The 24,565-nt window shown below is 37.1% G+C and overlaps 4 protein-coding genes across 7 annotated transcripts in view; 2 read left to right on the plus strand and 2 right to left on the minus strand.

Moving 5' to 3' along the window:
- The window catches only part of myo15aa (myosin XVAa), a 73,308-nt gene extending 67,124 nt beyond the window's left edge, over positions 1 to 6,184 (minus strand). For 2 of the 4 annotated variants that reach the window (XM_049475496.1, XM_049475495.1), the window contains exon 1: positions 4,043 to 4,169. In XM_049475496.1, coding sequence (XP_049331453.1) covers positions 4,043 to 4,045 — 3 coding nt within the window. In that variant the 5' untranslated portion in view covers positions 4,046 to 4,169. Of the gene's footprint in view, positions 1 to 4,042; positions 4,171 to 6,039 lie in introns of those variants that run through there. The other 2 variants (XM_049475494.1, XM_022683359.2) reach the window with 2 other exon arrangements.
- A 51-nt stretch (positions 6,185 to 6,235) lies between these two features.
- On the minus strand, positions 6,236 to 12,676 carry drg2 (developmentally regulated GTP binding protein 2). Its single transcript, XM_007247841.4, has 12 exons — positions 12,559 to 12,676; positions 11,676 to 11,836; positions 11,501 to 11,590; positions 11,362 to 11,422; positions 11,181 to 11,271; positions 10,388 to 10,460; positions 10,152 to 10,242; positions 9,142 to 9,239; positions 8,361 to 8,526; positions 7,368 to 7,426; positions 6,814 to 6,867; positions 6,236 to 6,704 (listed from the first exon to the last, which is right to left on the minus strand). The coding sequence occupies exons 1-12, from the start codon at positions 12,620 to 12,622 to the stop codon at positions 6,618 to 6,620; spliced, it is 1,095 nt and encodes a 364-aa protein (XP_007247903.2). The 5' UTR covers positions 12,623 to 12,676; the 3' UTR covers positions 6,236 to 6,617.
- Positions 12,677 to 13,262: 586 nt separating this feature from the next.
- On the plus strand, positions 13,263 to 16,735 carry gfer (growth factor, augmenter of liver regeneration (ERV1 homolog, S. cerevisiae)). The gene is made up of 3 exons (XM_007247840.4): positions 13,263 to 13,478; positions 14,942 to 15,147; positions 15,740 to 16,735. Exons 1-3 carry the CDS (start codon positions 13,263 to 13,265, stop codon positions 15,900 to 15,902), a joined length of 585 nt encoding a protein of 194 aa, XP_007247902.3. The 3' UTR covers positions 15,903 to 16,735.
- A 526-nt stretch (positions 16,736 to 17,261) lies between these two features.
- On the plus strand, positions 17,262 to 23,467 carry syngr3a (synaptogyrin 3a). Its single transcript, XM_022683363.2, has 4 exons — positions 17,262 to 17,505; positions 19,467 to 19,701; positions 19,859 to 20,004; positions 22,234 to 23,467. Exons 1-4 carry the CDS (start codon positions 17,404 to 17,406, stop codon positions 22,438 to 22,440), a joined length of 690 nt encoding a protein of 229 aa, XP_022539084.1. The 5' UTR covers positions 17,262 to 17,403; the 3' UTR covers positions 22,441 to 23,467.
- The last annotated feature ends 1,098 nt before the right edge of the window (positions 23,468 to 24,565 follow it).

Here is a 24,565-nt window from a genome sequence, read left to right on the forward strand (position 1 = left end):
GTAGTAAACAGTAAAAAATGTGATTGTCCTTCACAATCTTCTGATCTAAACCTGATGAACTGAGATGGTGATTTGAGGTGATTTGGGATGAGCTGGAGCTTCATAGTGTGAAGGAAAAGCAGCAACTATTGTTCAGCACCTCCAGGAACTCCTTCCTTCAAGACGCTGAGAAAACTATTCAAGGTGACTCTCCCTCATGAAGACACTGTGATTAAAATACCAAGAGTGTGCAGATCTGTCCTCAAAGATAAATGTTCTACTTAGGAGAATCTAAAGTATAAAACTTATTCTGATTTGTTTAACACTTTTTGTTACTTCATAATTCCATGTGTTCCTGCATGGCTTTAATATAGTCTTCAATACTAAATTAAAAGTAAACCAAATGAATAAAAAGAGGTGTGTCCAAACTTTCAACTGGTAGTGTATATTTATCAGCCATAACATTAAAATAAATGACTGGTAATGTGAATAATACTGATTATTTTGAATAGGCAAATAATCAATTATTGAAATATATATATATTAAAAGCATACAAAACACAAAACACATCTAGTGCACTTTTACTAAGGCTTCTCGCTCATAGGGCTTTCTAGTAACCCAAGGAACCCAAGAACGCTTTACAATTATGTTTTACACACAACAATTTACACACCGGCAAGAAGCGGCAGCCAATAGCACAACAGCGTACTCTCAACCAGAAACAACTGTCCAACTGTGAGGACTGCATGGGGCACAACAGCATTTAACCAGGACAGAGTGCCAATCCATACCATCTGGATACATGGTCATACATACATTTACACACACAAACTTACATACATACCACATACATATACATACAGTAAACACCAGATCGAGTTAGAGTATTACCCCGGAGGAAACCCATGCAGACACAGGAAGAACAAGAACAAGAACCCAAGACCTCAGTGCTAGGAGACAAACGTGCTAACCACTAAGGCATTTTTACACCAGCACTATCTGGACTCAGTTCAGTTTAACCCTTATTGCGGTTTGATTGAGCAAGTCTGAAAACAGTAATCGCACTTGGGTCGTGGTTCACTTGTGGTGAGAACGTGATCCGGACTTGATCAGACCCAGCTATTAAATATACTGCTTTTATTTGAGCTAAACTGCTGATAAGGCACAGTTTCATCTAATATATTAGCCAGAAACGCTAATTACCACAGTTATGAACAAACGCTGTCTTTGCTCCATGCTGTTCACACATGCAGTCTGTGCTGCGTTCACTACTCGGAACCGCACAGGTCTGTTTACTACATGTACAATTTTCAGTGTTCTGTGTTAAAACAGCCTTAGCCTTACACGGCACAGATTTATGCGCTGGAACACAGAATCTTTTCGCTATAATTACTTTCTGGCTCCCATGCCAGATAACTCTGACCCATCAGAGACAACCTACTCATGTGGTTTATTAGTGCACTTTTTGGTGCATTTAGGTTTACCCCTGTGCGAAACCAAACCAATCAGAGGGAGAATTACTCCAAGTAAAAAAAAACTCATCAACTGATCCGGAACATAGAAACCAACTACTAAACCAACTACTCTAAGTGTAAAAACACTATTACAGTTCTCACTGTTAAAAATCTAATAGGCTAATAATGTCTTGGTCTCATAGACAGTACCACAGAACACTATCAGAGCTGTTAGACACAGTGGTTTTAGTGGTCTTAATATTTGGCATGTCAGTAAAATTCCTGTTTAAGCTTAATAAGGCTTAAACACTTAAAACAAGGTGAAATTACTGATGGTTTCAAAGGGAAGATCCCCTAACAGACACTATCCTTATATCCCAGAGGGTTAAAAAGACCCTCTGTAATTATTTTCCAAATCATTAAGACATCAGAGCCCCTTGTATTCAACATACACTGCTTTATTCAGTACAGCTTTCTTTAAACTCTAAGGTCTACAGCAGGTGAACGTTTATTTAGCAGTAGGTGGCAGCAGAGCTCTCCACACTGCAGTACTGTGCAGACCTGAGCAGTGACTATGACCGTGCAGATTATTCAGGAGCACAGTACAACAGCACAGTGAGAACTGTATGTCTGCAAGATATCTGTGTTAGAAAATTACACCTAAAATTACAATATATCATATAAACTAAATGGATCAAGCTGTGCTTTATTTTTATTTTTTTACAGTACCAGTCAAATATTTGGACACACCTCTTCTCGTTCAATGTTTTCTTCATCTAATTTATTTCCTATATTGTAGATTATTATTAAATACATGAAAACAATAAAGGAACACATATGGAATTACATAGTGAACAATAAAAAAGTGTTTGTCCTCCACAATTCCCTGATCTAAACCTGATCAACTAAGATAGGAGATTTGGGATGAGCTGGAGCTTCACAGCATAAATAAAAAGCAGCAACTATTGTTCAGCACCTCCAGGAACTCCTTCAAGATGCTGAGAAAACTATTCCAGGTGACTCACCATCATGAAGACACTGAGATTAAAATACCAAGAGTGTACAGATTTGTCCTCAAAGATAAATGTGGCCAAAAATGTAGAATAATCTAAAGTATAAAAAAAATATTCTGGTTTGTTTAATGTTCTATTGTCTTCAATATAAAATGTACAATGTAAAAAAGAAAAGACATTGAATGAGAATTATGTATGTCCAAGCTTTTGACTGACACTGTACATTTGCTTCAAATACTGCAATTTTTTGACTTCCCAAACAAAATCTTTAAAATTATTTGTTAAATTACAATGGACTGTATGACCAATTTTGAGGAAACCCCTCCTAAAGAACGCATTCAGCTATTTCAATGTTTAACATCCAGATGTGCAAGTCTTCTACCTGTAGAGTATTGCCAGCAGAAGAGGCTATGTTCATTGGGCTATAGGGGTATAAATCCCACTATCATTATGCTATGGAACAGAGGAACTGTGTTCTTTGGAACGATGGGAATGATGCCCTAGAATGCTGCAGAATTTAGCAACAAAAAAAGTTTTCAGGACAGTAGAGACAGTTACTCCAACAAAAACAGGATAAACTATTGTTTATTACCCTTGATTTCATGACTGAGCATGTATCCCAATACTTTTATCCATACATTGTGTTTACACAACTACTTTAATTTGTAATTTACGATAACTCCTGAAAGACAAACAGCCTTTGACTTATTTTGCATGGAAATACAATGCATATCATTGCTGTCCAATGAAAAACAAGTATCATATACAGGGTCAGAGAGGTGAAAGTAACTTCCACCAGTTAAAGGGGACACATTATACCTCTTTTTACATAAGTTAATATAGGTCTGTGGTCTTTACAAAACATGTTCAAAAAGTCCTTTACCCAAAATTACTCTTACACAACGAGAACCAGCTCTATTCTCACCCGTTTTGGTCCTTTTCAGAATGAGCTGTTTAAGGGCTCCATCACTTTTAAGCAAATAAGCTGTTCCTAGCTATGCTATGTTTACTCTGAGTTTTTAACACATCAGTGTTAGCTTGTGCTAAATGGCAAAACACGAAAGCTAGTTCATGCTTAAGCACAATCGAAGCACAAAACTTCAATTATTTTAAAGTACTTACATTTTACTCATGTGCTGACTTGCAACTGACCCACCCTGACTTGTCACAGATCCCTCCTTCAGACAAAGTCTGCAGGCTAATCCTGCTGTGTACCGTTTGAGGTTCTCAACCAAAATGACCGAAATAGTGTTTCTTCAACTGATCTAGTGGGTGGGGCTCTGGTGGGGGTTGGCGGTGCAGGTTTCCTTATTGTGATGTCACACTAAGGGAGCGTCCAAATAGCTCATAGCAGCATGATTCCTGACACCAAACTTTTTTAGCTGATTTAAAGAAAGCAGATGGATGTGTTTACCAGGGCAGACCAAAGTGGACAAGTGGAGATGAGAAAAAAAGCACAAAAAATAGTTTTTCATAATATGTCCTCTTTAAACACTTAAGTGTTTACAGAAGCATTAGCTTAAGGACCATGCAATAATAACACTGAAACAAGGCTGTTAATATAAATCTTATAAAGAGTATCCAAGAGGACTCACCATATTTATGGTTGAGATATACAGCTTTTATCTGAAAACAAAGCATTTTATTATCAATATGCAATAAATCTAAATATATAAAAATAGGCATTTCACAAAAATCACTGACCGCAATGTTTGTTGGGCGATATATTGTACAAAAAATAATTGTGATAAATAATATTATTGCCAATTTTAGACACTTTAATGCCAGTAAAATAATGGAAATTCTGTACCATGACATTGCATTTACACATTACTTTTAAAGAGCAACAATTTTTTAGACTTCAAATTTTGAATACATCCTTGTTTGAATAAATAAAACATACAGTAAATAAAATATAAACACTATATTTTAAAGAAAGTTAACATACTGGCTCTCCTTACTAGGGTCAACTTAAATGAATGAGGTAATGTTGATATATTGATCAATAAGCTGATAATATAATTATCAATTATTATGACAATTGGAACTTAAAACAATAATTAAAAAAAAGTCTTTTTAAATAGTTTTGCTGCCATAAGACTAGCATTAACCCAAAGCTACAACAGTCATGCACCCACACACACGTTCTGCCATATGGCTCCAGCATCAAGTGTCATGCCCAAGCCAGCACTCAGGCCTGGTTCTGTTTCAGCATTAAGCCTGCTTACCTTCAGAGCTCTCTCAGAGTGCAGTACTGCTCCTCAGGTAATCCCAAAACACAGTCTCTCCATTTTGCTCATCACTCACAGACTGTCCAGCTTTAGCCCAATTCCACCCCAACACATGAGGCCTGGAGTGGGACGTGTGGGTTGTCCTACAGAGCTGGGATAATTCCCCATGCCACACTTCTCCTCTGCGTACTACAGCCCCGAGAGCCTCCACATGCATATTTAATGACCTCTATTATACTAGTTTTCTGTGATGAATAGAAGCAGCAGCTCTGGGTTTCAGATGAATGCAGAAAGGTAACAGTTGGCATCTTGTGAGTGTAAAGGAGAGGTTATTAGAGCGCCGAGGCCTGAGGTCTGTGACCGACAGCGTCTTTAACATACCCCACAGCAACGATAACCATCTAAATAGAGGTTAGCAGGCTGTAACATGGGGGAGGAAACATAAAGTGAGTGTAAAGTAGAGCTGATTGATATCTTATTGTATCGACAATATGTACAGCACCAGTCAAAGGTTTTGACACAACGCAAAAAAAAAATAAATAATAATCTGCATTGTAGATCAACACTAAAGTCATCCAAACTATGAAGAAAGAAAAACCTATGGAATTATTTAGTTAAAAACAAAAAAGAACAGAGTATGTTTTATATTTTACATTATATTCAAAGTAGCACCTCTTGCTTATACAAAGACAGCTTTGGACATCTTGGCTGAACTTTCTCAATCAGATTTATGAAATAGAGTCACCTGGAATTCAGGCTTTCAGTTAACAGCTGTGCGGAACTTATCAAGAGTTAATTATTTGAATGTCTTGTCTCTTAATGTGTTTGAGAGCATCATTTGTAAAGTTGTGAAGAGTGCAGTCGCAAAGAGTTTTCTCTGTTGTACAGGATAAGTTCATCAGAGTTACCAACCTCAAACACCGCAAGTTAACAGCTGCAAAGATAAGAACTACCTTTCATCTAAAGGAAATGTATTAATGCTATGTAATTTACAATTATCTGTAAAATATGAAGAAGAAGAAGAAGAAGAAGAAGAAGAAGAAGAAGAAAGAAAACCTTGATAAAGGTGTTGATAAACTATTTTATACAAAAAGCTGCATGTAAAAATGTTTTCTTAATAAAAAATAGAGCATTGTCTAAATTCAGCCTTGTGGCAGATTTACTTACCCCTCATTAAATAGTCAGTAAGTTAGTAAGGAAAATAAATTTTCCCTAAAATGTCAGAAGAGCTTACAGAGGAAACTCTGCAATCAGGATAAGTACATTTGACATCATCATCATCATTAGAGAAACGACATTTACATCATTTTAACACTGATTTAACAATAAAGCTGATTTTTCAAAAAAATCTATTAACAGACCTGAAGAAAGTGGAGTGATGTTCCATCTAATATGCTTCCTACCAGTGTCTCACATGCTGCAGCCTGTTACAGCCTCAATAAGTGTCTGGCACTCATTACTCAATATCAAAGAAAAGAGACAATAAGGATGAACTCTGATCTCTTTTAAACTGCAATAAAACCAGGTTTTCAAAAAAAAAATTCAACACAACCTCCAAACCTTTGAACTCTGGGATTTTTATTGCTTTCTGATTAAACATGTATCTGAGAATGATTCGTTAGCAAATACATGACTGATTCAATCAACCAATGGCATTTGATTAATAATATTCAATTTAATTTTAATTAAATCAGGAGTATCGGTTTCCATAACGCTCAGGAGAAAATTGAGCATTTGTGCAATACCATTTCATATGGGTTCCAAATTCCCACAAAATATCCAAAATCCATTTTTTGCTTCTTTTTTCTGTAAAAGTTTGGGTACAGTTTCTGTGTAAGGATATCTGTGTAATTGTAGGTATTGTAAGTACTGTGTAAATGTGTATTTTTGTTGGATAAAAGGTCCTGCGTAATAGTGCACAACATCCGAAGCCACAATTCTACTTCTTCACGATCTGAATGACGTCCTCATGTTCCATAATGTGCGTCAGTCCTACTCGCTGAGGGCTGTACTTTGTGCTTGTTCCCTGTGGAGCACAACCAAAAAAACTTACAAAAACTGTTTACCACAAAATAAACATCAGTAATCAAAGCTAATTAATCTAATCACTGTGATTAAAACATCTACAGACTCACCCAGACAAGTGCATACTTGAACTGGCTGGCTAATGTCCTGTGAATTCTGTGACACTGAAAAAACAAAAGGAGAGTAAATTTGAGGAACCTTCTGGTTGACGTGTGCAAGACAGCAATAATAAAACAATATTTATCCCAAAACATCCAGCACAAAAATAGATCCCTCAGAGCAACATTCAACTGGACCATCAAGTTGTTGAGGACACAAAAATAATGTAACTGGATTGTTCCAGGCCTGAATGATATGACTGAATAACTCATAAGAGCTAAAGAAAAATTGCAATATATAATATGTTTTATTATAAACTATATAAATATAGTTTCCTTGTAAATATATGTATAATGCATTAGTGTAAACATTTATTTAAATATTATTTGGAATTCAATTATATAGGTGATAACCAGTAGCAGGTGCAATAAAATGTTATGGTCATTTTCTATATCAACATTTACAATACACTCCCCTGCACTTGTTTATTCTGCTCCAAACACTTGACAAATCAAGTATGAGTTTGATTCAAGATTTCAGAAAATATCCAAGAGTTCTTACATACCACATGCTCTACCGATGCTCCTCTTCTCATGATGATTGGGTCACCGAAATCTGGCCTTTCTATTTGCCAATAAAGAAAAGTAACTGTCAGTTTAATTTAGATTGGTTTTTAGATTCTGCAGGACCACCAGCAAAGAGTCACTGTATTTTACTGAGTCACTGCACACATGTACTTGTTCTTAATAATCTGATTCGGTGATTCATTGTTCTCAGAAAACAGTTAAAAACAGGGCTAAAACACTCCAAACTTCCTGCCAAGTTTGGCTGTTAGCCAGCATTGGGCTGATATCTGCATTCCAGTGTTCAGAGGTCAAAAACTAAAAACTCAAGTAAAATATAGCATGATCCACATATCAAATAAACCTGAGAAATGTGAGCCATTGTTGCTAATCCACCATTTTGGACTTCATAATAAAAGACCCAAGGTCAGATTGTAATAATGAAAAGATGTATGATACAAACAAAAAAACAAACATCCTGTTTTTTTGTTTGGACAGCACCAGTTTTTACACAACTGTTGATAGATGGCGTAATTCTATGCCTCCCTTTGCTTTTTATTATTCTGCTTGGATAAAATCATTAGAGTGTTAAGGAAGAGAGCTTTGGGATGCACAGCATGTCACCATGCAAGAGTTAATTCAAACCAGCAGCCGTTCCACTATAAAAATATTTTTCTCTATACAGGCCAGTATGAGATGATCATTTATCATCACCGTGCTCTCAGTACCTGCACTCACTCCACAAAGCTGAGCTTATTACCCAGTACCCTTTCTACTGTCCTATCAGAGTGTGGGTATATTATTAGGATATACTGATGGAAAGGGAAAGCAACATGATTGCTTAATTTTGTAACATGACTGCTTCAACCCATCATGCGACCCCACACTCAGCACCAGGAGTGGATAAAGTCCAAACCGGCAGCGGTTTAAGTGCATTGAGTGAATGCAGGCAGTCGTTAATAGCACAGTGAGTGAATAGACAGTCAAAGGATTACCTCCTCTCTTCTTGGTGTACAAACAAATCAGAGCCAGGTATTCCCACAGCTGCTCCAGGAGGTAGTCGAGATTCAGTTTCATGCCACAGCTGATGACCACACTGTTGGGTCGACGAGCAAGACGGTCTACTTCCTCTATTGAGATCTGGTCCACTTTGTTGTACACCTGTAAAATTAAAATTCATATTTAAAAAATAAATAAATAAATTAAAAAAATATATATATATATCTATATATATATATTTTTTTCTTTTCCCCATTTTCTCCCAATTGTCGCACCCATTCAGCTGCTACTCAGCTGTATATCCCCCATTACTGATGATGCTACAACTTAACACCAGAAGGGGGAAGACTAGCACATGCCTCCTCAGACACATGTGAAGTCAGCCACCACCTCTTTTTGAACTGCTGCTGATGCAGCATTGCTGAGTAGCGTCACAGCGCACTCGGAGGAAAGCGCAGCGACTCGATTCTGATAAATCAGCTCACAGACGTCTTGTGGTGATCAACATCACCCTTTGGAGTAATGAGGGGAAAGACCTAGAGAGAGCAAGACCAATTGTTCTCTTTCAGGGCTCAGGCAGCTGATGGCATGCTATATGACTAGGATTCAAACCAATCTCCCAGTCATAGTGGCAGCTCTTTAGATTGCTGGACCCTTCAGCGGCCCAACCATATTATTTAAAAAAAAAAAAGTATTATTTCCAAAATGAACAACCAGATATAAGGCAAATATGTGGAACATATTAGACAGATATGATGGATGCAGACTGCTACTCACGTATAAGCAAGGCATGTACACTCTGTTGCCAACAATAACATCGATAAACTCGTCCGGTGTGCAGTCTTCTCTAAATAAAACCTCAGCATTGAAGATTTCTACAAAATCAAGTTAAGGTAATAATGTTCCCATATTGTTATTCCCCCTAAGAGAGACAGTTACAGACACAGACAATGTGATAACGTTTGAACTACCATAAAATAAAAAAAATAAAAAAAAAGGAACAATCTATGAGTAGTGTTGGGCAAATGGTCGGAAGCACCACATAAAAGAAAAAGCAAAGTACAAAAGATCCCTTTTGTTCCCGTCATATATATTTATAAGTATGTCGTTAAAAAATAAACACACACACACACACACGCACACCTTCAAGCAAGGCAACTGCTACCTTATTGGGAAGAGCCCTGTACCTCCATTTCTGGGCTGTTTTAAACAGGTATCCCCCCCCTACAGTATATATGCGATTGCCATCACTCTTTAACATACACAGTTAAAATTTTTCCACCGACATGGACTGGCATCACTCTGGTTTGCGAACCTAAATTTGAACTGGTTCGACATGTTTCCACCAACAAAAGTAGGTTCCAGAACCAGGAATGTTCGTTCGTAATGAGAACCAAAAAAATACTGGGTCCTTCAGTGCAAACCATGTTCACTGCCACTGTGCAGCACCCGCTGTTGATGTCGTATAATTAGCTGATTTGAGAGTTCCCACTAAAGCTGTTGGAAACATGGTCTGGTTCACTGAAAAGCACCGTGAGGAACCAGAGGTTATTTGACAGAAAAGAGCCAAATGTGTACACGTAATTAACATATATTTTTGTTGGATAGACTCATTCAGGTTAGTAAAGCTCAGTAATTTATCCCGTCTTACTCTTTTAGGACCCTACAGGTAAGTTTGAGCAGTGCTAAACAAAAACAGGTAAGTATATACAATTGTCTGTGTCACTAACGTGTCAGGGGTACCTTACATCATTACCAACACAGACAGCAATGCTGATAAAGGATACTGTATTCATGAAGAATGAGCTGAACAAGCTTCTCTGAACAGTATGTGAGAGGAAGTGTTGAATTGAAGGAGAGGCCACCTCCTTTCTTAGGCTGAAATGAGAAGAGAATATTTTGTAAGACTTTTGTAAGAACACAGTTCAAGGTCCAAATCAGAGGATATGTATCATGCAAACTGTTAAATGTTAAACACCTTAAGTACTCCTGAATGCAGGAAGGTAAAGAATGTAAAAAGTACCTTGAAATAAATGTTTGGTTTGCACCGGTTGAGTCTGATGCCAACAGATTCAAGCTCTTTTTCAAGAAGTTCCCTGAAAGATTAAAAAATAAATCATAGGACACTTTATCTTTTTTATTCACTATGAGGGTTCCTATGAGGAAGAAATAGCCAGATAGAAATATTATAGACAATACTCAATAAAGGGTGCACAATATTTTGGTGGTGTGGCGCAGTGGAGAACACCACTACCTGCTAGTGAGCTACCACATCTGGGGTTCAATTTCTGGTCTGGATGACTAAATGCTGCACTACACCAATAAGTGTCCTTGGGCAACTTTTGTAATAAAAATAACCTTGTAAATAACCTGGATAAAAGTGTCAGCTAAATGCTGTAAATGTATTTTTTTTTATTCCCCAACTATTGCTGCTGCTGCCAATTTCATTTTTTCATTATTTTTAGTTAATTTGATAGGAGCTTCCTGTTTCTGAATATGTCTAAGATTTTATTCATCCCTGAGGGCAAATTTGCAAAAAAATATATCTGTTTCTGTATATTCAGTACATTTTCTGTTTTATTTATAATATTATATTGTATATCTAAATGTATATCAGTCCTACCCTGTTCTAACTACCTGAAGCTCACCACAAGCATTTTAACTGCACATGGGCTAGTCTCATAAATGTTTATTTAAAAAACTTGTCCACGTTATGTACCATAACTGCACAATATTAAAGACATCTGCATACCAAGTGTAATCACATGTGGCAAGTCACAATCCATGACCAAGTCTCAACGAGGCATATTACTCACCTTTGAACCTCTCCTTTGGTTGCATCCAGCATCATGATAACCACATCTGCAGTTCTGGCTACAGCTATGACCTGTCTACCTCTGCCCTTTCCTGTATGGAAAACAACATTAACTTATTAGAATCAAGAAAACAAGTGCAAACAAAAATGTCAACATCCACTAACATCCAAAAACCACACACCTTGAGCAGCTCCTTCAATAATTCCAGGCAAATCCAGCAGCTGTATATTGGCACCTTTGTACTGAAAGAAAGAGAGCATGATGAAACATTTAAATAATTTAAAATCTCCAGAAATATAAAAATTCAAATTGACAGGTACCTCAATGACACCTGGAATGCAAGTCAATGTAGTGAACTCATATGAAGCAGCTTCACTTTCTGTCGATGTCATCAAGCTAAGAAAGGTAGACTGCAAAAGAATTGATTGTTAATGCAAAATAACAAACTGTATAACTGGTAATTAACACACATACACAAATAGATACTCTGATTACCTTGCCAACTGATGGAAACCCGATTAGAGCCACCCTGGCATCTCCTGATTTCATAACATCAAAACCTTCACCTTTGGCTCCTGCTGATTTTGAAGGCTCCAAAAGTTGTGCTCTGTACTTGGCTAGCTTGGCTTTTAGCAGACCTAGATGGTACTCCGTAGCTGCAAACATGTTTAACACAGATAAGGACATACTTTTTTTTCACTACACCCCACATCCATTTCACACCGTTTTTCTCCTTTAAAATAAAGTGAACTTTGTAGTTGAGACTGATTAAGGGTATTATTCCTATTCCTAAATAAACAAAACAGTCTTACACTTCAATCAATCAATCAACCTTTATTTTGCCTCGGAAGTACATTTAGGGCAACCCTCATCTTTTAATAAAGCTAAGCATTTACAAAAACAGGGATTGGCATGACAATTAATAACTACATTTAATAATATTAGATTAAAATAAAATAAAATAACAATAACATTAAATAAACGAAAAATAGATAAAATAATACAATAAAATAATAATTAATGGTTTAATTGATAAGAAATTAAGATCAAATTATAATGCTTAGTAAGACAAACACCTTGAAATTAGATATTTTCGCTTATTAAGATTTTGGGTTTTCGAGGCGGTGCAAAATCACCTTCCACAAAGATCCAACAGCTGGCTGTAGCTGTACAGGTATACAGAAGTGCCAAATCCAAATCCATGAAGTCAAAACCCACCCCAGTATTTTGTGGCAGCTGTCAGTGTGATTTAGCTTTAGAATAGATCCACATTCATGCTGCCGGACTGTACAAAACAGTGGTGTGGATTTGTACTTTCGGGACCTGGATTTAGCACCTTCTAACGTGGCAGTCTGGGCTGGCCGGCTAGCTAAGCTACCTTTGTTTTTCTGTGTCCGAGAGATTTCTCTCTCAATCTCGGCTATCTTCTCCAGAATCCCCATGCTGAGGGAGGGGTGAGGTCCTCAGGACGGTGAAGAGACCTGTGAGAGGAGCAGCTGAACAGAAACACAGACAGACAGACCGCTAGATTAGATTAGCTAGGGTAGCTAATAGAAGCAACTAGTAACTGTAGATAGATAACTAGCAAACTTATCGAGCAGTTTTACAGAAAAGCCGCTAAACGATGGCATTTCCGGCTTCGACATGCACATGAAAATTAAGATATAGGTGTTTATTTGTGGGTACTTTAGAATTTAACACTCACGTATAGAAATAAGAGCTGTAAAAGTTGGGAGAAACCGAACTCACTCTCTAGCAGCACCGGAGAGCACGCGGTGTCGCTCTGTAAGCTGTCCGCTGAAAACACGGCTTTGCGGACTGATCGTTCCGCCTGAACACGGACTAATGCTAGCTAAGTTAGCTAGCCAGTTTAGTTATTCTAGAATTTGAAATAGTATCTAAACTGTTATAAATCCGAATTTAATTGCAAGATGAGACGTTTTCTGATGTTTCTAAACTGACCAAACGAGTCTTGCCCTCTTCCATGGTACGAAACGTAGCTTTAAATCTAGCTAAGCAAACATTAGGTTAGCTAACAGCTAGCTATCTTACGTTAGCTAAGTAAGCTAACTAACAGCCGTCATGGCAGCTCCGTCAGGGTCGCGGTACGGGGACAGTGACAGTAACAGTAACAGCACTGGTATGGAGGGCTTCCCCTTCCCTCCACCTGTCAAACCGCCTGGAGAAAGTTCAGAAAAAGAACAGGGCGTGAAAAAGAAGCCGTGTCGAGCGTGTACAGATTTTAAGTCATGGATGAAAGTTCAGAAGAAGCAGGCTGCCCCAGGTAACCCAGCACAGGTGAGTGACTGACTGGACAGTGTGGTGAAGTTTCCTGAAAAATAAGAGTATCATTGAAAAGTTACTTTATTTCTGTAAATCAGTTCAAAATGTGAAACAGTGAAAACCCAAAAATCAGTGTCTCAGAAATATAGAATATAATTTAAGACCAATTGGTATTTTTGGCAGTGTGGACAGTGTGCCAAGTCCTGCTGGAAAATGAAATCCGCATCTTCATAAAAGTTGTCAGCAGAGGGAAGCATGAAGTGCTGTAGGATTTTCCGGGAAAACACTGCTCTAACTTAGAACTTTGGGTATAACACAGTGGACCAACACCAGCAGATGACATGTCTCTCCAAACCATCACTGATTGTAGAAACTTCACACTAGACCCAAGCAGTTTGGACTGTGTGTCTCGCCACTCTTCCTCCAGACTCTGGTCCCTTGATTTTCCAAATGAAATGTAAAATTTACTGATGATCAGTGATGGTTTGAAAAACCCTGTCATCTAGGGGTGTTGATCAAGTGTGTAATATCAAGCCCAAAATCATTGCAGTGTTTTCCCATAAAATCTTACAGCACCTTATGCTTCCCCCTGCTGATTTCATTTTCCAGCAAGACTTATCACACTGCCCACACTGACAAAATCTTATGTAGTATTAAGCCATAATCATCAACAATAAAAGAAATAAACACTTAAAATAAATCCCTCTGTGTGTAAAACATTTATATAATATATTAGTTTCATATTTTAAACTGAATTACTGAAATAAAGCAACTTTTTAATGTCATTTTTTGAGATGCACTAGTATGTATCTTCTAAACATACAGGTATGAGTTGTCTTTTCACAGCAAGTTATGTTTGTTTAAAATAATTACATATTCTGCATAGAGTTCTGATCTCTTCTTTAAAGAAAACTTGTTTTTAGTATTGCTCAAACTGATTTCATACTTTTAAAAGTACCTGGCAACCTGGCTATTTAGCAATTGTGCACACAGGTTAAAATCAATAAGGTGAAATTCCACATGGTATTTGAAGATCTCATTCATGTCAGCCCCAGACAAATTTACAATTATTGTTATCATTCATACATACTTGCCACCATCCTGCACTAAAAACATTTATTTTCTTTTTACTGGTTAATTTGACAGTTGTCTTAATGACGAAAGTGTCATCTGTCCACCAATAGAAATGCTTAAAAGTGGCTTGGAATAAAATATTTGAACATTAGCTTCCTATAAAAGTTACGATATTTTTTATGTACAAGGTTATTTCATGATGATAATATACAGGCTAATACAGAAAGCCAATACTCTATAATCCTTTTAGTATGGTCAAGAGATGCTGCTGACTCGATTTGATGCTATGAATCGTTTCCTTATTAAAAGAAACAAACAAAACAGTTTACAGTTTACCAATTTACTCTGTGGGCCAATAAATGTAGAAAATACCATCTTGGCTAAACTAGAAATTTTGCTTTTAGGAGACTCAGGTGGCTGAGGAGAAGCTGGTGGAGTGTCCCCTGGACAGGGAGGAGCTCGGGAGGAGTTCATGGTCTTTACTCCACACTATGGCTGCCTACTACCCTGATACTCCCAGCACATCCCAGCAACAAGAGATGAGCCAGTTTATCAACCTGTTCTCAAAGTTCTTCCCATGTGACGAATGCGCTGAGGACCTGAGAACAAGGTGGGATATACACAGTATTTAATATATTAGCAGGATTGATCTAGCTGTCTGCAGACATGCACTCTATGTCAAAATGTTTGTGGACCCCCCCTTTTAATAAATTCATTGCTGACGTAGATGTGCACATATATAGAAATAGCTTGTTTAATTTCTATGGAGAAGTATTTGATTGTGTTCAGTGACAAAAGCCTTACTGAGGTCAGGACTTCACTAAGGCTTTTGTCCCCTCACAACAATGCTCCAAAATCTAGAAGAAAGCCTTCTCTGCACAGTGCAGACAGTTACTCCAGCATAAGCAAGATAAACTCTTTTTTTTAGAACAAAGAATGAGCAGGTGTCACAATACTTTTGTCCATATAGTGTTTTGTCTGCCAAATTTATTTGACTCTTATCTCTCACGAAGTATCAAGCTTATTCAGACAATTAAAATATATATATATCCAGCATATATACATATACTGCCTGAAGAGTTATTACTGGGGTTGGATGCTTTATTTTTAGTTTTAATTGTTGTTTTCCCACTGTGCTTTTGGCTGTATGTTCACTTGAGCATCTGTCCCCTTTTTGACTCATCGTTTCTATCTGTTGCCAGATTGAAAACAAACCAGCCAGACACCAGCAGCCGCCACAACCTCTCACAATGGATGTGTCGTCTCCATAATGGCATCAACATCCGATTAGGCAAGCCAGAGTTTGACTGCAGCAGAGTGGACGAGCGGTGGAGAGATGGCTGGAAAGATGGCTCTTGTGATTGACACTGACATGCCCTCCACAGCTGATTCACTGGAAAACACAAAACAGAACCATCAGCTGCTTTGAACTTTTTGCCTTGGGCTATAATAACTGTTGTTGGAAGCGGCTATTGTGTCTCATATACCTGATATGTTGTACATGATGTTATACATATTGCTGCTGTACACAGGCTTGTTGACTACTAAGACCAACATGAAATTTAAACAAAATAATCAGCTATTATGACTTTCTTTACAACCAGCTTGGTCAAGAACTGGTTTACCAAAATATAAGTATTTTGTAGCTTGGATGACCAGATTTCAACCACATTGACCATCTAAAACATGGCAGACCTTTTGATTGCAGCTCAATATTTGACAGTTGTCCCAATTTGACCCGTTTCCTCCAACATAACATTTATAATGCTATTCTTTTGTCGTTTTTCACTTTTTAATGTGAATATGGAAGTGGTTCTTAACATTAAATCTAAACCTCATTTAGAAATGAAATGTTGAAATGTTCCAAAGTTGGAATAGCTTTGTATCTTGACTTTCACTGAAAGTTAAGGAAGTTTTTTTTCTCCTGTAAACAAAACGTTTTGGAGATACCAAATTTTTGTGTCAGCAACAATATGTACAACTTTGGCCCACTATAGTTATGATTATATTTTTAGTGATGTGCTCATATTTGTAATTCTGAGTCTATTTGCTTGTAAAGATAATGAATCATATAGAACTGTTATTTTTATTGTCCATGTCCTCAAAATGGCATTGATGAGAATAAGCCTTGTCACAGTGTTATTGTGGTCTGTCACATTCAACAATCTGCAATAAAGGAAGTGATATATCAGGTATAATGTATGGTGTAACAGTTTGTTCAACCAATGTTTCTTAAAATCAGAAATATTAGCAGTGGTGGACTGTTTTAAGGGCACCTTCTGCACAACACAGAGCTTTACCCGCAGGCAAACATATATGATAGGTCACTACATGTCATTTCTCCAGTAGAGGGTCTTTTCTTTTTCAATCATGTACTTATGCTTTTACAGCACCTCTCCGTCATTGCAGACACAATGGCACTACATTGTTATATTATGTTATATTATATTCTCCATACCTGAATACCACACACCTGGGCCAACTTGTACAAACCATATAGGGACCATATTTAACCCCTGCTCCTCCCGTCTCTGACCCTGGTCCCTTGTTGGTACTCATATGTGGTACCAGCGTGGATCTCATGGACAGAACTCATGGTTACCTGTTGGGCTGCTCATACAGGCCCCAGGGCAAGGATGGACCTGTTATCTGGGTGTGTGTGCAGATGTGTGATGCTGGCGGTAGATGGTGCTGTTGGGTCAGTTGCTGCAGCTGCAGCAGCGAGTCTGGGAGTGCGGGAGCGCACAGGCAGGCAGGCCATTGCCAGGCGGAGGGGTGTGTGTGTGTGTAGTAGCTGTATGTGAGTGTGTGTGTACCTATTGCGACCAACACACAGCCTTAAACGTGAAGAACGGTGTGAGGGAAAATGGACGGAGTGGGGTCTTTCGGTGCTGGGAGAGCGGGCAGTGCTTTCGACCCCTTGGCTTTCATCCAGCAGCCGCAGACCATCCTCAGGATATTATCATGGGTGAGCCTCCATTCATAGCATTGCGCTGTTTTTCGGCAGGTCTGGGCTTCGTGTTAATGCCTATGTATAGGAAAAGGCTATATTACAGTCGAGTTATTGCATTACCAGCTAGCTACAGCTACATATTGATGGGTATTGTGAGCGATGTGCGTGTTTTTATAAAGGATGCTGCAGCAGCGCCTGTATCCTTTATAAACACTAACGTTACTACAGCAGGCATCTGGTGAACTGATGCTCATAGCTATAGGAGGTTATTATGGTGATGCTGATGGAGGAGGCTGTGTGGAGGTGGGTGTAGGAGAGGATGTGGAGGAGGGACTGGGAGTCATATCTGCTCCTGTCAGCTAGATAATAACTCATACACCATAAATACACACGCCCTCAGTGTTTCTCCTGATTATTTAACTTACCTCTGATATAAACTGATGCAGCAGCTGAAGATCCACAGCTGAGCCTCTTCATCAGTCTTTATCATAAGGAATGGTTCATCATATGACTGCTCTGTATTATCTGTATAAATGGTTGGGATGGTTTATAATAATAATAATAATCAGTTGGAATGTGTATGGGAAGCTCCGCGGCGTGTTTTAGCTGCTCTCTTTCTCTCTCACTTGCCACTTTCTGTTACATCCTCTCCGTGTTTTTGATCCCACCGTTTAGATTGGCTGTCACGATTACTGTGCACTTGTGGATCTCCTTGGCCTTTCAGGGAATTGCTCAGCCGTGAAACACCGCTATAACAGGGCTGCTGAACAGAATCTATTTTATTCATTAATATTTGTGACAAATTATTTTAACACAATACATAAATAATTAATGAATAAATACTGAACAATTTGTTGACTAATTTAATATTCCAAATATAATTTTACACAAAAAATATTATGTTAGAAATGTCCCGTGTAATATATAATACTCGCACATCAAATTATTATTATTTTTGCGAAATGAAAAAAGAAAATACTGAACAATATATAAATATATATAAATTCATTTAATAGATTTAAAAGATACTTTTTTATTATGATTGTATAGTTAAGTTGTGTTATAAAAGTCCCCTGTACTATAACAAGTTTAATATTTTTGCGAAAAATTGTTTGTAAAAAAAAGTAATACTAAACTAAACGAATTTAATATTTAAAAATATAATTTTACAAAATAAAAAAGTGTGTTATAAATGTTTTCTGTAATATAATATCCGCAACTAAGCTTAATATTTTTTGCGAAATATTTTCTGTAAAACAAATTAATTAAAAAATACTAAACAGTTCAATATTTAAAAATATAATTTTACAAAATAAAATTGTGTTATAAAAGTCCAGTTGAATATGGTTAGTATTGTTGTGAAATAATGTTAATGAAAAAAATACTGAACAATAAATGGATTCATTTATTATGTTATACTTCAATTTTGCATAGTTAAATTGTGTTATAAACAACCTTGTAATATAGTACTCGCAACTAATGTTATTTTTTAGGTGTTTTAATGAAAATAAATTAATAAATTGTGTTATAAAGGTTCCATGTAATATAATTAAACTACAATACATTTATGATAATAATTGCTAAACAACATTTAGTCAGTCAACTTGGTTATGCTGGTTCATGTTGGTCAACCACCATGACCAGGTGTATATGTAAATATTGTGTAATATAATATATTATATGTAGTAGTAGAATATATTACGATTCTATTCTGTTGTGTGTGTGTGTCTTGGTTCCAATCATTTTTGATTGGAAACAAATAATCATAATAAAAATACTGCACAATTTGTGAACTGAAATAATATTATTTGATACTGCCTGTTAAATGATCTATATGAATGAGCTATATGTAAGGTTTACCAATAGTAGAAATAACTAGAAATAAAAATGTATTATTTGTTCATATTTGTTAAGCAATAAAGCAATGATAGAGAATGTATGATAGAGTAACATCATGTTTATCTTTTTCCTGCCAGATTTTTTCCATGGTGGTTTTCGGCTCCATAATAAACGAAGGCTATGTCAACTTTGATAGTGAGACGCTCTACTGCGTTTTCAACAAGAACTATGATGCCTGCAACTATGGGATCACCATCGGGCTCGTAGCCTTTATCGCCTGCATCTTCTTCATGATCCTTGACATGAAGTTCCAGCAGATAAGCAGCGTTAAAGATAGGAAGAAGGCGGTCATGCTGGAGATCGGCTTCTCAGGTACAGTTTGTGATGTATTATAATTTTTTGAAATCACAGAGATGGATGTGGATGCTTAAAACAGGATAGATCCCTCTCATTTGTCTATTAACGTTTTGTCATTGTGATCATGTTTGTTGATTAATGTATTAAACAATATTGTATGGTTTGTTTCCAGGTTTCTGGACGTTCATGTGGTTCGTCTGTTTCTGCTTCTTGGCGAACCAGTGGCAGCGCACCACAACAGACGAGCTGCCTCTGAACCAGGGAGCTGATGCAGCAAGAGCTGCCATAGCCTTCTCCTTCTTCTCCATCTTCACCTGGGTTCGTACTGTTAGTATATAATATAAACTGCTTAAAACAGACCAACCGAGCATAGAAACTAGTACACAGTCATACTGTGCTGCTGGAGTTTTTAAACACTGTGTTCACTCACTGTCCTCTAATAGACACTCCTATTTAGCTGCTTCAACGTGTAGAAAAAGTTAAGTCAGAGACAGAAGCTCTAAATCTGTTACTGCTCAGTTTGTGTTGGTCTTTCTCTAATTTTTCATCAGTGCCCATAGAATGCCATGATTGGACACTGAGGTGTTACAATCTATAATTATAGAACTACAAAGTGTTCTACAGCTACAGGAAAAAAATAAGTGACTACTTAATGATGATGTTTTCCCTTGATTTTACCAAATTGAAAACCTCTGGATGATCACAACCATCAAACCAAGCTGAACTGCTTGAATTTTTGCACCAGGAGTGGCATAAAGTTATCCAAAAGCAGTGTGTAAGACTGGTGGAGGAGAACATGCCAAGATGCATGAAAACTGTGATTAAAAAACATAGTTATTCCACTAAATATTGATTTCTGAACTCTTAAAACTTTATGAATATGAACTTGTTTTCTTTGCATTATTTGAGGTCTGAAAGCTCTGCATCTTTTTTGTTATTTTAGCCATTTCTCATTTTCTGCATATAAAAGTTCTAAATGACCATTATTTTTTTTTGGAATTTGGGAGAAATGTTTTCCGTAGTTCATAGAATAAAACAACAATGTTCATTTTACTGAAACATATACCTATAAATAGCAAATAAACTGATTCAGAAGCTGAAATGGTCTTTACATTTTTTCCAGAGCTGTATATGCCCAGTGTAGCTGAAAAATGGGCAATGAGTAAAGAAACAAGAAAGTGGTCGTAATATTGTGACTTGACTTGACATCTGGTCAACCAAAACCTTAATACCTCTTATACCTTTATATTCCCTCAAGCTGAGGAGGAGGAGGAGGAGTTAAGCAGTGACAGGGCAGGCAGAAAACAGGCTCATAATTCCTCTAAGAATAACATGGTGACCTATCTAAAGTGCATTAGATTGCTCTACTTACTGCGTTGAGTCTGCAGGGGCTGTAGAACAGCATCACCTCTTTTCCTTCTCAGTGAATGAAGATGAGTGGGATGTTGAGTGGTGTGTCATGCTCAATGTTCGCTTAACTCCTCCACTAGGAGGCTCTATTTAATTTATCTGCTTCGCTGCATGAACAATAATTACAGCAGGGTGACAGTAGAACTGTTCCTGTTCTTATCTACATTTAATTCTACTAATTTTTATTAGATTTTTATATATAATTTTTATTTTTTATTTTCAGTGTGGGATACTAGTTTACCATATTATTACCTGTAGATTAAAGTCTTATATTATATTAAATTCATTGTGATGAAAATCGGTGCAAACCACAGAGTTACACCAAATACATTTCTGCTGTTCAAAGTTTTCATCAATAATTCTGTAGTTAACACTAGGAATGGCACTATTAACTATTTGATCAATTATTGGCTAATCTGATTTAAATTATTGGCTTTGAATTGACTCAGTTGTTTCTAGAGACAGAACCCATCAAACTCCTGCAGCAGTTCCATATAGTAGTAATGAAAAAATATTTTTTATTTGAACTGAAGTGTTGTAAAGATCTAAAAAGCTTACCAGAGTTACAATTCAATGCAATGTATTGTGATTGTTTAAATAAAATTTTAGGTAAAATCCTGATGACTCTGCATGCAAACACACTATCATATTTATAAAATCTATAAAAATGTACTTTTCTTTTAGAAAAGTGAAATCTAATCGTTGATAAATAGTGGGCAGGGCTTAAACATAGCCCTAATTAACCCACTGTCTGACACCAATCTTTACTTGTAAACCAATATTTAAAAATATTTATGTACTGTTGTTTTTAAAAACTAATACAGTATTTCTATACAGTACAATATAGATATTTTTTTACACCCCTACTGATTGCAGTCCAGAATCCCCCTCAAGGGGCCCCCTTCCATTAGTTACTGACAGTAGAATATAACCAGACTGGAACATGTTCAGCAGTATCCATGTACACAAGCTGTTCACTGTCTTTAACTCAAGAACGGATAAAGCTACTGACTAACTGACATTAGTTTCACTTACAAATCATGGGTAATGGTATGTGGTGGGGCCCATTTTTCTTAGGGCCCCTGCATGGCATGAAACGTCCCTGTGTACTGAATATGTTTGTGTGTTCTGGTTCAGGCTGGTCTGACTGTGAGAGCAGTGCAGAAGTATCTGCTGGGAACCGACATGACCCTCTTCACCACAGAGCACCTGGATGGCACCCCCCAACCTACCCAGCCTTTCCCCACCGCCCCCGGCCCTGAGACCACTGACACCTACCAGAGTCCACCTTTCACTGAGAACCTGGACGCCAATGCGCCAACCTACCAGGTCCCAATTTACTAGAGAGGTGCCAACCAGGGTCCATGTGCAATGTAACCGACCTGTTAAACGAGTGTGAATGGGGAGGGAGAGGCTCGGGCCTTTCTTCGAGCTGAAATGGTGTGATGATGATGATGATGATGTTCATAGGTAGTGCTGTGCTGTGACCTTCTGTACAAGAGTTTGTTGATTGTGATTTCACTTTTACTTGGGTCTATATGGGTAGTTAAACCTTAAATCATCAGGTCGAATCAGAGAGAAGCAAATAACAACACCCCCATCCCCCTCAATGTGTGGTAGGGTCTGATCATGGTCCTTCTAGGTCACCGAAACAAGGGAGATTCAGATTAGCCTTCAAGAGATGATTATAAAAAGTAGTCAACAGATAAACTGAGAAAAAAAACTGCCTAGTGAAACAAACTCAGTGCTGTTTAGATAAAGAAAAAGGAACATTATGCATGTATGATATAGCCTATTATTAAGAAAGCAATTAATAAGTGCCATGCATCAAATAACTTGAAAGAAACAATATTGTAGCTGTCCGTAATGTGGGGACAAAATAAGTGCAATATTTAAAATATTACATCAACTACAACCTCAAATCAAGTACAGTTAAGACAGTATGGAGAATGCATATAAAACAGAAATAAGAGCAGTGTTTCTTACATTTACTTTAAAGCATCAGTCCTTAAGATTTTTTTATTTAAAAGCAGTAGTATTTCTGAGTGGATATGGGACATAATGTTCTAATACATCATCAACGAGCTTCTCTGATCATCCCCATGAAGCCAAATATATTAATTCTAAAATCAGAGCTACTTATATACATTTTAAAAGTCATTTTCTGCATGCTCGGTGTAACTGCTCACCAGGGAGATATTTAAATCCCTAAAATGTATGGACTGATATTGTGTAACTTCTATTTAATTTCAGACAGTATAAACCTAAGATACAGCTCCGGAAATAATTAAGGGACCACTTCAAAATTATCAGCTGTTCTTTACTATTTACAGGTACATATTTGAGTAAAATGAGCATGGTAAAAAAAAAAACAAAGCAATGATTTCAGAAAAAATCATATTCATTTAGATTTCTGAATTCAGCAGTAAATATTTGGTGCGCTAACCCTGATTTATAATCACAGCTTTCATGATTCTTGGCATGCTCTCCACCAGTCTTTCACACTACTTTTGGGTTACCTTATGCCACTCCTGGTGCAGAAATTCAAACCGTTCAGCTTTGTTTGATGACATGTGAAAAAGTTGATCTTGGGTGTTCAGCTTAGACTTGTGGTCTTGCCCTTTACACACTTAGATTTCTCCAGATTCCTTATTATTATATATATTATATTATCTGTAGAGGAAGAAATATTTGAATCCATTGCAATCTTTTTTTTTGAGAAACATTGTTTTTAAACAATATAATAATTTCCTCAAGCAATTGTTGTTAAACTGGAGATTATTTGCTCTTTTCCTCTTAAACCCAGAATTTCCCCGTCTCCAATGTGTTACAGATCTAAAATGCAGGAATAGATGTTTAATAACAAATGAGATAAAATTATCTTCATCAGACTAGATATGAAATATCTCTGGATCATACTGTCTGCAATCAAATAAAAGTCAAAGTAAATGTAAGAAACACTGCTCTTAATTTTCCATTCTGTTTTAAACTCTGATTTGGGGTTGTGTGAAAGCGATCCTCAAACTATATTAAAGTACAATGTTTACCAGTTAAAAGCTGCCAAACTGTCAGCAGTCTGTGTTGGGAAGCTGTTTCAGAGGGCAGTCGTCCACTGAGGGGAGGAAGCCTGGGGGCTCCATTGTAGATAACTGTGTCTTATGTGTTAAAGAAGATCTGAGTGTAGCAGCAGTCTGCCAGTCCAGTGTTTCAGTAAAGCCAACACAGGTATCTCTGCGTCTGAAAAATGCATGTGGATTTATTTCATTTAAGTGTATTTTAGTAGGACAGGGTTACCCTGGGTTTAAATCGCACTATAGAAGGAGGGGTCCAGGGGCTGGATTCACAGAAGTGACTCGAGAAAGAACTTCTTCTAAGACGTGTTTTTTTTAAATAAATGCTTAGGAAAAAAGGTAAGATAAATTGTTATTCTTCAAAAAACCTTCGCTTTCACTAAAGAAGTTCTGATAAC

Source organism: Astyanax mexicanus, chromosome 3, assembly GCF_023375975.1.
Source record: "Astyanax mexicanus isolate ESR-SI-001 chromosome 3, AstMex3_surface, whole genome shotgun sequence".
Lineage (NCBI taxonomy): Eukaryota > Metazoa > Chordata > Actinopteri > Characiformes > Acestrorhamphidae > Astyanax > Astyanax mexicanus.